Raw genomic sequence first — 13,473 nt, forward strand, 5'->3', positions numbered from 1 at the left:
CTTAAATCGTGAACACTTTACTCATTGAGTTATCTCCCCTGCCTAATAATATATTTTGAAGATATTTTGGTCAATATTTTAAGAAATTGGAAACAAATCATTTTTAAAATATCTAATTTTTATATATCTATTCTTTTTTCTTATTTTATATATCGATCCCAGTTCCCTCTTCCTCCCTTCCTCCCTCCCTCGAAATATATAATTTTTAAGTTGGATGCTGTGGTATATGCTTTTAGAGTTCAATGGCCAGCTCAAGCTACATGACACCTGTCTCAAAAAAGGGGGAGGGGCATAGTGACACATCTGCAACCCCCTGCACTTGGGAGGTAAGACTTAGAAAATGAAGGCTGCTCTAAGTAAGAGCCATACACTAGACCATAGTATAGGCTGGCTAGTTCACCAGAAAAGAACTGGGGAAAGAGACATCTAAAGGAGCCATTTTGGAGCCAGGACAAATCTCAAAAGATTGTCTTCTTGACCACATTTAATAGGATCAGACTGCTAGGTGTGTTTAAAAAAAAAGAGAGAGAGAGAGAAACAGAAGCTGTTGGATTAATGGAGCCTTAGGCCTGAATGTAGTCCAAACCACCTTAACTGGTTTATCTCAAGGAAAGATGTAGTTAGAAGGAAAACCTGCTAAAACAGCTGTCCTCTTAGGTAAATGTGTACTTCCTGCCCAAAGGACACTAGTAACTTCATACTGTAAGGGAAGTAAATGGCTTTAGAGTGGTCTGACCACATCACAAAAACAAGTAAATCACAACCACAAATGCTGTAGAGCTGGACATCATTTCACATGCCTTTAATCACAACTCTTCTGGAGACAAGTTACTTACTGTAAGCTAGAGGCCAGCCTACCTGGTTTACTTAAAGATTTCTGGGCCAAGAGGTGGTCAGTGGTTAAGAACACTTGTTGCTCTTGTAGAGGACCCAGTTTTGATTCCTAGCACCCACATGGTGATCATGGTGGTTCCCTGCCATCCACAACTGCAGTTACAAGGGATTCAATGCCCCCTTCTGAGCTCCAGGCACTTAAGTGGTACATATACATATATGCAGGCAAAACACTCACACATAAAATGAATAAACCTAATAAAATAAATTGATAAATTAAAGAGTTCTAGACTAGCCAAGAAAACATAATGAGACAATGTCTCAAAAAAAAAAAAGCTATAGACGTTCAATGTAGCCAGGTGGTGGTAAGACACATCTTTAATCCCTGTGCTGTGAAGGTAGAGCCAAGTGGATCTATGAGTTTGAGGCCAGTTGGTCTACAGAGTGAATTCAAGGACAGGCAAGGCTACACAGAGAACTCTTGACTCAAATCTCAAATAACATGGATGGATAGACGGGCGGGCGGGCGGATAGATGGATGGATGGATGGGTAGGTAGGTAGACAGACAGACTCACCCACTGACAGACCTCAGTTCAGTGGATAAAGGTACTTGTCACCGAACTCCATACATAATAAAAAAGAGAAAACTGAATCCCACAAATTGTCTTCTGACCTCTACATGAATACCATGGCACTCACATGTTTATACACATACACACAGGAGATAAATACATGTTTTGTTTTTTAAGATATGGAAAGAGGAGGCTTTTACAGCAGTCTACAGTTGCTGTAATAATAACTGTGATTCTCAGAGAAGCAAAGTGAGGAAAGCAGCAACAGAAACTACCTGTGAGAGTACCAGATATCAGTGAGAGTTAGGAAAAACTTCAAGGTACCGATTGTGTGTCCTTAAACCAAGGAAACCATGTTACACTGGTAAAAGAAGGCATCAGACAGTCCTATCAGTAGAAAAACAGAAGCTAAAGCTAAGCATGGGACAGTACACCTGTAATCACAGCACTTGGGAAGTAGAAGCAAGAGAGTTAAGAGTTCAGATCATCCTGAGCACAGAGTAATTTTGTAGCCATCCTGGGATACATGAGAAAGAAAAATTACAATAAACAAATATCTGTGTCATGTGGCACTTGCCCATAATCCCAGCACTCAGGAAACTAAGAAGGATCTTGAGTTAGAGGCCATCCTAAGAGACTGTGTACTGAGACTGTTTTAAAACAACAAGAAAGAATTAAATGAAAATTCTGGAGTTGAAAAGCTTAACAGAAAAATTCATATGTATGACTCTGGTTTCAATCCCTAGTGAGGGGGGTAGTTAGTGCTAGAGATGTAACTCAGTTGGTAGGGTGCTTGCCTGGCTCGCAGAAAACCCTGGGTTTGATCCCCAGCAGTTCATAAAATTTTATATGGAGTGCATGGTTTTAATCCCAACACTCAGGAGATAGAGACAGGAGGATTGGGTGTTCAAGGCCATATTTGATTACATAATGAATTTAAGACCTGTTATTCATAGTCCTTGGGAGTTGGAGACAAGAGAATCAGAAAGAAGTTCAAGGTTAGTTTCAGCTACATAGCAAGTTTGAGGCAATTCTGGGATACAAAGAACCCTGTCTTAGAAAGAAATAAACAGGAGAGGGAGAATATAAAGAAACTGAACAGCTCCTCAAAAAACGTGGGGTACCTTTAAACATATTAGTATTCATAGACTATAACTAAGAGAAAAGTTGGAAGGAAAAGAAAAATACTGAGTAATGGATGAAACTTCCACACTTACTGAAAAACATGTATCAAGAAAGTCATCTATACAAAGAAATTCACACCCAGACATGTAATTAAAAAAAAATACTGTAATTCAAAGACAAGGAGACAGCTTTAAAAGCAGCTATACAAGAGAACTCCTTCCTGGAAGATTACTTCTGAGTTTCTCATCAGAAGAAATTCAGAGAACATCACAAGCAGACAACATATTCAAAGCTAAAAGGAAAAAAAGAAAAATGAAACCCTTCTAACCCAGATTCTTGTATGATGCAAAACAATCTTTTGAAAGTGATATAAGCAAAAACTAAGGATTCATTACAATAAATATTAAAAGTAATTCTGCAGGCTAAAAGCAAGTAAATGCAGGTAGAAATTCAAATCCATTCCAAAAAATAGAGTACTAGAAAGGGAATTATAAAATCATACCTAGCATGAGTGAAGCTATGCACTCAGCCCGCAGCACCACACAAGCCAAGTATGGGGGCACATATCTGTAGTCCCAGCTCTTGAGAGGTGGAGTTTTGGAGTACCCAAAACTGCATAGTATTTTTCAGGCCAGCCTGAACCATATGAGACCATGTCTTCAAACCCCAACAAAAAGTTGTTTTCTTTCCAATAGATTTTTAAAAACAAATATTGATAGGAATGGTGAAATGTATAAAAGTGCTGCTGCCAAGACTGATGAGTTGATTCAGTTCCTGGATCCACAGGGTAGAAGGAGAGAACTGACTCCTGCAAGTTGTCCTCAGACCTTTGTGCCATGGCATGCCTGCACACACACACACACAGGCAAAAATAAATGGTGGCACACACCTTTATTCCCAGCACTCAGGAAGCAGAGGCAGGCAGGTCTCTGTGAGTTCAGGGCCAACTAGGTCTGTACATACACTGTGGCGTGTGTGCATATCACACACAATAAATAATACATTAATTGATTTCTCTTGAGACAGGATCTTAGCATGTAACTCTGTCTCAGAATTCACTCTCTAGACCAGGCTAGCCTCAACCTCTGCCTTCCTCTACCTGAGTGCTGGGATTAAAGGTATATGCTATCACAACTGACTTGAATATACATAAATAAACTATAATTTTAAAAAGTTAACATAAGAGAGAAATACTGACTTGGACTGGGAGTATAAGTTAATGTTAGAGCAGTTGTTTAGCATGCACATATGCTAGGTTTCATCCTTAGCACTGCAAACATGACAAAACTGTGGTTGACCTTCTGTGAGCCTCTGAAAGAGGACTTGTCCTGAGCCTGATATGGTGGTACATCTTTAATCCCAGCACTCAGGCCAAGAGGCAAGAGAATTACGAATTTGAGGCCATCCTCGGCTATGTAATATCCTGTCTAAAGAAAGGAAGAAAACCAAAAATTTTGCCCTAAATCTGACTAGCTGTCAGGTGAACGTAGGCTGTACGTGCCTATATAGACAACATCCTCAATTGATATGATTATGCATCGTGGCTTCAGAATTATCTGTGAGCTCCAGATAATTTTTAGAGCCCAGAGCATTTCGTCAAAGTCATGCATGATTCAGTTCTAGGGAGATCTGAATATAAAGATTTGGAACCTAAAGCAAAGGTCAGAAAATTGATGCTAGGTTCTGTCTTTGCAAGTGCCCGGCCTGGATGAATGGAGCTGAAGAGGAAGCACTCCCTCTCACTAGGAGTAGAGGTGTAAAACAGTGTTGGTAGAGAATTTGGAAGTATGAAAATTCGTCACTGCAGTTTTCACTATCAGATCTTTTCTTTTTTGAAGATTTCATCCATACCTGTGAAAAGCTCTGCCACGAAGGAGACTGTGGACCGTGCTCTCGCACATCAGTTATTTCTTGCAGATGCTCTTTCAAAACGAAGGTAAACCTTTAAAATGTTAGAATCACTGTTATCATTACCTTTTTAAATAGTGCTTGTGGGCAAGGAGGCGGCAAACTAACCCAGTTTTATTGGGATTAAAGTCATATATTGCCATGCCTGGCTATGTGGATTTTTCACAAAAAGTTTCTTGTAATGAGAGCAAATTGGGGGGAATGTTTGGTTTCTTTTCTTTTTCTTTGATTTGTATTTTGTTTTTTTTTTTTTTTTTTTTTTTTGTTTTTTTTTTGTTTTTTTTTTTTTTTTTGTGGTTTGGTTTTTTTTGTTTGTTTGTTTGTTTGTTTTTGAGACAGGATCTCAATGTAGCCCACACTGTACTGCCCAGGCTAGCCTTGAATTCAAGGCTGTCTTCTTGCCTCAACCTCCAGAGTGTGAGATGATAGGCATGCACTTCAGTTTCATATACCTCTTCACATCTATTTGCAGCGCCAGTTGTCAGTTTTGTAAATCAGAGCCATTTTTACAAAATGAGCCCAATACAGGTGCAGCTTCTAGGCAGCCAGGCTCCTTCTACCTTGTGTAACTGATTCATCCCCTATTCATCAGCCTTACCACACATGTTCCACTTATCTTGCTACAGCAAATGGTATGTGTGGTAAGCCTTTGGGGGTCTTCTAACATACTTGAAGCCACAGTTATAGTTTCAAAGTTCAAAGGTTTATATTTTCTTGGTTATGGTATTTTCAGGGACACTTTAAGTGTTTGCCCTCATGTTAAATGATGGCAGATTGTTCAAGACAGAGTTTCTCTGTATATTCCTGGCTCTCCCAAAACTGGCTCTATAGTCCAGGCTGGCCTCGAACTCACAGAGATCCACCCAGCTCTGTTTTCAATTTTTAAAATTATGAGGGGGTGGTTCAAAAGAGGGTTTTTCTGTATAACCTTGGCTGTCCTGGAACTTGCTCTGTATACCAGGCTGGTCTTGAACTCACAGAGATCTGCCTACCTCTGCCTCCCAAATGCTGGGATTAAAGGTGTGTACCACTACCACCCTGCAAAATTTAATTGTTTCAGTGAGTTAATTTTTCGAGACAGTGTCTCACTATGTTACTTGGCTATCCTTAAATTGGTAGTCCTGACCATACCTTCCAAGTGCTGGGATCTCAGGTGTGTACCAGCATACCATTATTACATCTGCTTTTCATGGATTTTGCTGTCTCTGCCCTGGATAGGCAATTATTTCTCTTCATTTTGATGCCTTTAACAGCCCCTTTTCAGATTTCATAATTCCTAATCTGCTCTGAATTTCAAGAACAGACCTCAAAGATTGTTGGAATCATATTGCATGAAAAGCAGGAAATCTGGGGTCTTCTTGTGAAACACACTGACATAATGGGCTAGCTTCAGGCTATAGGTGGTGAACAGCTGTGTTATATTTCATATTCTTCTGCAGGGATCATTTTTATCACTCCTAAAGTGCCATTGTTTCTTTTCTTTTTCTGTAGGAGCTTCCATGTACCAGTCTTAAAAGTGAAGGTATGACTGTAAAGGGGCACAAGGGAATTTTCTGGAATGAAGATAATGCCCTGTGTATTCATAAAATATTGACTAATGTCTTCGTCAAAGTTCAGTGAAGAAACATTATGATTAGTCCATTACATTTATAATTTTTACAGTAAGAGGAGGGAAATCATACCTAGAATTCAAATTAGTAGATTTCCATTACCCAAAAACAAAACAAAAAAAAAAAAAAAACTGAGCTGAATATATTCATGTTTACAGCTTACTTTGAAATACTTTTTAAAAATTAATTGAAGCCAGGTATGGTGGTACATGCTATAGTCCCAGCATTCTGAGAAATTGAAGCCCGCCTGCATTATGTCCCTATATAGTCACCTATTTTGAAATAAAAATAAGACTGAGATGTCTAAGCTGCTAAAAGCCACACTAGTCTGATGACATGATTTTAATAAGCCAGATATACTATAATACAGCATTCCTACTGCAACATGAGCAGCAGAGACAAGAGAATGGGTCACACACTCATGGAACAGCTAGTCTGGAGTGTATCTTAAAGCTACATAAACAAGGTACCTGCTGAACAAGGTGAAGAGAGAACTAACTCCCAAAAGTTGTTCTCTGACTTCCACTGTACATGCATTTCGAACACACGAATGGTTATTAAAAGGGTTCCCTAGAGATGGTTCAGGGGCTAGGAGCACTTGTGTGCAGTCCTGAGAAACAGTTCAGATAATAAACCCGGCATCTTCTACATGTTGTACTCTCAGCTCCAAGGAGGACTTTCTGGCTCCATCCTAGCTAAGAACACTTGAGCCCAGGTTGAGAGAGAGACCCTGCCACAAAGGAATAGGCAGAATACTAGAGGACATTGATGTTTCTACCTGTACATGTGTTCACACTCCACACACAAACACAAATCTTTTAAAAAGCAAATTAAAAAATAAAAGCTAAGGGGCTGAAGAGGCTGCTCAGCAGAAGAGTATTGGCTGTTCTCCTAGAGGACCTGGGCTTGGTTCCCAGCACTCACGTAGGACCCTGCGACCATTTGTAACTCCAATTCCAGGGGATCTCATGCACTCTTCTGATCTCCTTGGGCACAAGTTACACACATAGTACATACGCATGCATGTAGGCAAAACACCCATACACATAAGTTTTAAACAAAAACAATATTTGATTTAAATAAAAGGCTAGTAGAAAAGATAAATGGGAAAAAATAATTATGTTAATGATAGAAGATAGTAGTTGGATATATGGATATTCACTATAAAATTTCAGGTTTGTTTTTAGAATTATGTATTTGTTGCTTCAAGGGTTTGTTTTTTGACAAGCCCTGGCCTGGTTGCTGGGATTATATCTTGCATTACCATGTCTGGCAATAGGTTTGAAATTTTCATAATAAGAAGTTGTTTGTGCAGGGCTGGGCATGGTGGCATAGTCTTTAATCCCAGCACTCAGGAGGCAGAGGCAAGTGGATCTCTATGGGTTTGAGACCAATCTGATCTACCAAGTGAGTTCCAGGAGAGCCAGTGCTACACAAAGAAACCCTGTCTCAGAGGGAAAAAAAAGAAGTTGTGTATGCAGATGAGGCTAGATTAATTTTCTGCTCCGATACCTGCCCCCTGATGCTTGCTAGAACTGAAGGGTCTCACTTAGCCTTTGATCCTGATTGCCCACTCTCTGCCAGTCTCTATCTTGAAAGCCGTCATGGAGTCTTGTCTAAGTCACACTAAAATTTGTATTGGAGAAGTTTTATATGACAATATGTACAAAGTAATTTCAGGAGGAGAGCAGTGTTGATGAGGATGGTTCTGAAAATGACAACAGGAAAGGCAAATTCACACCATAGAATTGGCCACTTTAGAGCATGCAACTTAGTGGCATTCAGTACATTTTCCATATTATTTAAACATCATCCTATCACGTGCCAAAAATAATCTTCCTTTCCCCAAAGGAAGCCCTGTACTTCTTAAGAATTCTCTCTTCATTCAGCCTTCCCCATATAACCATCAACTTCAGTCCCTGGGTTATTATACACGAATAGTTATATAATATATTCTTGATTTATTTCATTCATTATTTTTTTGAAGTTTGACACTTTTATGGCTAATACTCTATCAATATATACTGCATTTTATTCATTCATTTAGTTGATATCTATTTAGGTGATTTCTACCTTTTGGCTACTGTGAATAATGCTATTATAAAACATACACACTAGTTTGTTTTTTCTTTTTTAGACAGTGTTTCTGTGTTCAAGGTGGTCTCTAACTCACTCTGTAGTCAAGGATTCCCTTGGCTTTCTGATCCTCCCAGCTGTCTCCCTAATGCTGACGTTAGAGGCATGCATCATTATGCCGTTTAAAAAAATGTTATGATTTATTTTTATTTTCTGCATGCTGGTGTTTTGGCTGCTTGTTATGTCTGTGTGAGTGTGTCAAATGCCCTGGAGCTAGAGCTCCAGACAGTTGTGAGCCACCATGTGGGTGCTGGGAATTGAACCCAGGTCCTCTGGTTGGTTGGTTGGTTGGTTGGTTGGTTGGTTGGTTGGTTGGTTGGTTGGTTTTGAGGCAGTTTCTCTGTGCAGCCCTGGCTGTTCTGGAACTAATTCTGTACACCAGACTGACCTTCAACTCAGAGATCAGCCTGTTTCTGCCTCCCTAACCCTATATGCCACCATACCAACCTGTATGCCCAGCTTTCAAACAAGTTTTTGTTTAATTTTTTTAATTTATTTTATTTATTATGTATAAGATTCTGTCTGCACATTTGCCTGCAGGCCAGAAGAGGGCATCTCATTACAGATGATTGTGAACCACCATGTGGTTGCTGGGAATTGAACTCAGGACGTCTGGAAGAGCAGCCAGTGCTCTTAACCACTGAGCCATCTCTCCAGCCCAATAATAATGTATTTTCTGTGCATTGGTGGTTTTGCCTGCCATGTTTGTGTGAGAGTATTGGGTCCTCTGAAACTGGAGTTACAGACAGTTATGAGCTGCCATTTGGGGAATTGAACCCTGGGGCCTACTGGAAGGGCAGTCAGTAATCTTAACTGCTGAACCATCTCTCCAGCCCCTAAATAACTTTTAAGCCTTTTGATTTTATTATTTTTGAAGCAGGATTTCACTCTGTTTCCCAGGCTAGCCTAAAGCTCACTATTTGTAGCCTAAGCTAGCCTTGCACTTGCGCTGGTCCTCTTGTTTCAGTGCTGTAATTATAGGTGTAAGCCACAATACCCAATACTGCTTTATAGTTTTTGAGAATGTATCCAGGGCTGTCCTAGGGTTCCTATGCAACGAGAGATAAGCTTGAACTTCTGACCTCCTGCCTAAACCTTCTGAGTCCTGGGATTGCAGACATGCACCACCACACTTGGTATGCAAGTTCTAGCCCTACCAGGGCTACACAGTGACTAAATATATATATATATTTGATTATACTTGATTATACTTATCATAACATTTAGAATAAGTGAGGTTTTGGTTTTTTGATTTTCATTTCCTTACACCTTATGTTCCTATGGCCATTTGCGTGTCTTTTAGGGAAAAAGATCTCTCTTGAGTCATTTGAACTTTTTAAAAATTGGGTTGTTGGTCTTTCTGTTGTTGTCAAATTGTAATATATATCCAGATCTTAGATGCTTTCGACATATGTGATTTGCAAATACATTTCAGTTTTGTGAGTTGTTGCCATTTCTTTATGGTGTCTTTCATTTTCATACACAGAATTTTTTGTTTTGTTGAGTCCAATGTTTTCTGCCTTTTGTGTGTGCCTTAAGTGTCCGTTTTTGTTTTTTTTGTTTTTGTTTTTGTTTGTTTTTTTGGTGGGGATTGAACCCAAAGCCTCTCACACATGGTAGAAAAGTGCTATAACCCTGAGCTAACCTAATTCTCTACTTACTTTCGGAAGTATATATACAACATGGAATTATACTTCATCTTTTCTTTTTTGTGTGTGGAGCTAGGATCACTGGGCCTTCAGGCTCCATAGGTACTGAAGAGTGAATCTCTACAGCCCATTTGAATTTTTGTTAGATACATATGTACTCCATCTATGAAGAATAATTACACCTTTTCTCTACATCCTTACTCTTGCCATGTATTAATGTGACAGGTGTAAATAATATTTTTAAAGCATTTTCATCAGTAATTTATTTACATTATTGCATTTGTATTTCTTCAGCCAATAGTCACTCATAGGTATATTGAATGAATGTTCACATCTTTTGTATGTTTATGTTGTTTTCTTTAATTGGTTGTAACAGATGCTACATTTATGTGCGACAAGCGGTGTAACAAGAAACGATTGTGTGGACGGCATAAATGTAACGAGATATGCTGTGTGGTAAGTACACGTTGCATTGGTTGGTGTAATCAGATTCCATTCCTCTGGAAGCCTCAGCCCTCTGGAATGTAACCCAGATTTAGAAATCAACAGGAAGGGCCCCTAAACAGCAGTCAGAACCCACAGTCCCCGTGTATACTCAGCAGACACAGCCTTTTTAGGCTTTTAGTGGCACTCACTGCACAGAGGGGGAAAGAAGGAAATAGAGAAGGCTTCCAACCCCAGTCCTGAGAAAATTCACTTTTTCTTTTTATTTTTTTAGTTTTGTGGGTGTGTGTCTGTTTTGGTCAGTATGGGGTATGTGTACATGAGTGCAGGTGCCTGTAGAAGCTAGAGGTAGGTGGCAGACCCCTGTGGAACTGTAGTTACGGGCAGTTGTAAGCCATATGATATGGGTCCTCTGCAAAAACAGTAAATAACTCTTAACTATTGAGCCATTTCTCCGGCTCCCAAGACAACATTAGAATGGTCCTTTGGGGTAACTGTTGTCGCAGCACAGACTACCATGCACTTAGCAACTTAAGTTTTGGGTTTTATGTATTCATTGAGCCATATCAGAGGCCAAAATGAGTGTGCTGTATTTTGTTCTCCATATATTGAATGCCCTAGCTGGCCTAGACCTTTCCTTGTAGAGCAGACTGGCCTTGAACTTGGGTGGATTCTCCTGGCTCTACCTTCCTAGTACTGAGCTTACTAGTATAAGCTAGTAAGCCTGGCTTGCTATGGCATTTTTTTAAAGCACAAGTTTCATATATATAAAATGTTTCTGTAGAATTAATTGTAGGACCACTAACTAGCATTGGAATTGCCTTATCTATCAAATGAGATGCTGTATAATGCATATAAATAAGGCAACATACATGTATATGTACATGTACAAACATGGTGGAATAATAACAAGTTAATATAAATGTATATTTGTATATATGTTATTCGTGTATATATGCTTATAAACTACAATGTTCCTCTTTTTTTTTTTTTTTTGAAACAGTCTCTCTGTGCAGCCCTATCTGATAGTTAAGTTAGTAAGTTGCTTGTCTCATGAGCATGAAGACTTGCATTTGAAACACAGCACACATTAAAAATTCTGAGCATGCTGGAGGACCAAGAAGGCTGAGTCTGATGAAGCAAGACTTTGCTGATACACTCCTCCTAGACAGAGGGGTAGAGAGAGCAGCCCTTATTGGAGAAAACCACAGGGCTGACTGTACTACCCAACATTTCCCACTGTCTTTGATATTTTTTAAATTAATTTAGCATCTATTGAAGAGAAGTGGATATGCTTATTCAACACTGTAAAAAAAAAAAAAAAAAAAATTGCTGGGCATGGTAATGTGTGCTTGATTCCCAGTACTAGGGAGGCAGGAGATCCCTGGAGCTTGCTGGTGAGCTATATTAGCCTATTGATGAGAGCTTATCTCAAAGGAGGTGAGAGTGTTCTGAGGCTGGCCTCTGGCATCCACACATTCCCATACACTTGAACCTAACACACATATATGAAAACCTTTGTCTTGACAAAATGAAGAGTGATGGTATTATGTTTTTTATCAAGCTTGGTAAGTCAATGGCTGGAAGCTTTAAGGCTTCCTCTGATTATCAGAGAGTTCAAACAAAAGCAGGGAGGTGGCATAATGAAGCTGGTCTACACAGTTCCCAGCTGCAATAAGTGTCTTCCTCATGGCTGATCTTCTCTCATTCTTCTCTTCCCCTACCCCCTTCCCTCCTTGATGCTTTTGAAGCCCTTCCCACACGTCCTTCCATTCATAAATGTGTGGAGCTTTGTTTTTATTTTGTTTGTAAAATGGAGAAAAAAATCACGAACAAATAGAAATCTCTCCTCTTAGGACAAGGAGCACAAGTGTCCTTTGATTTGTGGGAGGAAACTCCGTTGTGGCCTTCATCGGTGCGAAGAACCCTGTCATCGAGGGAACTGTCAGACATGCTGGCAAGCCAGTGAGTACCTTCACTGTATACTTAAAGAGTTTCTGGAGCTGGTCGTAGAGCCACATGTCTTTATTTTCAGCCCTGGGAGGCCAAGGCAGGCAGATCTCGTCAGTTTGAGGCTAGCCTGGTCCACATATCAATCCCAGTTCCCTCACCCTCCCCTCCTCCCTTATCACCCCCACCAAACCCTAGCCCATCCCCTTTCTGCTCCCCAGGGAGGGTGAGACCTTCCATGGGGAGTCTTCAAAGTCTGTCATATCATTTGTGGGAGGGTCTAGGCTGAGAAAGTATCATTCTATGTGGGATGGGCTCCCAAAGTCCATTCGTATACTAGGAATAAATACTGATCCATTACTAGAGGCCCCATAGCCTGCAACATTCAGGGCATCTGGGTCAGACTGGGGTCCATGAGCTCCCCGTTGTTCAGGTCAGCTGATTCTGTGGGTTTCTCCAGCCTGGTCTTGACCCCTTTGCTCATTACTCCTTCCTCTCTATAACTAGATTCCAGGAGTTCAGCTAGTGTTTAGCTATGGGTCTCTGCTTCTGCTTCCATCAGCTGCTATATGAAGGCTCTAGGATGGCATAATGTAGTTGTCAATCTCATTATTGTGGAAGAACATTAAAGGTAGCCTCTACACTATTGCTTAGATTGTTAGTTGGGGTCATCCTTGTAGGTCTCTGGGCATTTCACTAGTGCCAGATTTCTCCTTAAATCTATAATGGCTCCCTCTATTATGGTGTCTCTTGTTCTCCTCTTCTTTCTCTGTCTCAGTTTTTCTGCTCCCTCATGCCCACCTCTGCCTCCTCTTCTGAGCCTTACTATATCAAACATGTTGAGATTTTTTTAGTTATTCTTAGCCAAACATGGTAGTGCATCCTATAATGACAATAAAGGAAACAACAAGGCCAAGGCAAGAGGATAGCAAGTATGTAAGTACAAAACCCTGAGTTCAATCCCCAGAACCAGGAGGGAAGCTAAATAACAAAATCAAATATATGTAATCTGCATTTTATTATATCCATGTATATCCCAAACTCAGGAAGGCTTGTTTTGTCTGTTTCCTCAGGTTTTGATGAATTAACCTGCCACTGTGGCGCCTCTGTGATCTACCCACCAGTTCCCTGTGGTACGAGGCCTCCTGAGTGTACCCAAACCTGTGCCAGAACCCATGAATGTGACCATCCAGGTGAGTCACATCGTGTTGCCATACTTCACAGCCTCCTCATCCCTGTGGTAT

General features: G+C 40.1%; 1 protein-coding gene and 1 non-coding gene across 2 annotated transcripts in view; both read left to right on the plus strand.

Moving 5' to 3' along the window:
* Nfx1 (nuclear transcription factor, X-box binding 1) overlaps positions 1 to 13,473 on the plus strand; it is a 67,220-nt gene that overhangs the window by 30,803 nt on the left and 22,944 nt on the right. The window contains exons 10-14 of the mRNA XM_051187552.1: positions 4,371 to 4,468; positions 5,932 to 5,962; positions 10,212 to 10,291; positions 12,136 to 12,244; positions 13,303 to 13,422. Of these exons, the coding sequence (XP_051043509.1) occupies positions 4,371 to 4,468; positions 5,932 to 5,962; positions 10,212 to 10,291; positions 12,136 to 12,244; positions 13,303 to 13,422 (438 nt within the window). The remainder of the gene's footprint in view (positions 1 to 4,370; positions 4,469 to 5,931; positions 5,963 to 10,211; positions 10,292 to 12,135; positions 12,245 to 13,302; positions 13,423 to 13,473) is intronic.
* Positions 11,387 to 11,514, plus strand: LOC127224556 (small Cajal body-specific RNA 4). The gene has a single exon (XR_007834727.1). It is a non-coding gene; the product is annotated as a small Cajal body-specific RNA 4 (non-coding RNA).

This window comes from Phodopus roborovskii, unplaced genomic scaffold, assembly GCF_943737965.1.
Source record: "Phodopus roborovskii unplaced genomic scaffold, PHOROB, whole genome shotgun sequence".
Lineage (NCBI taxonomy): Eukaryota > Metazoa > Chordata > Mammalia > Rodentia > Cricetidae > Phodopus > Phodopus roborovskii.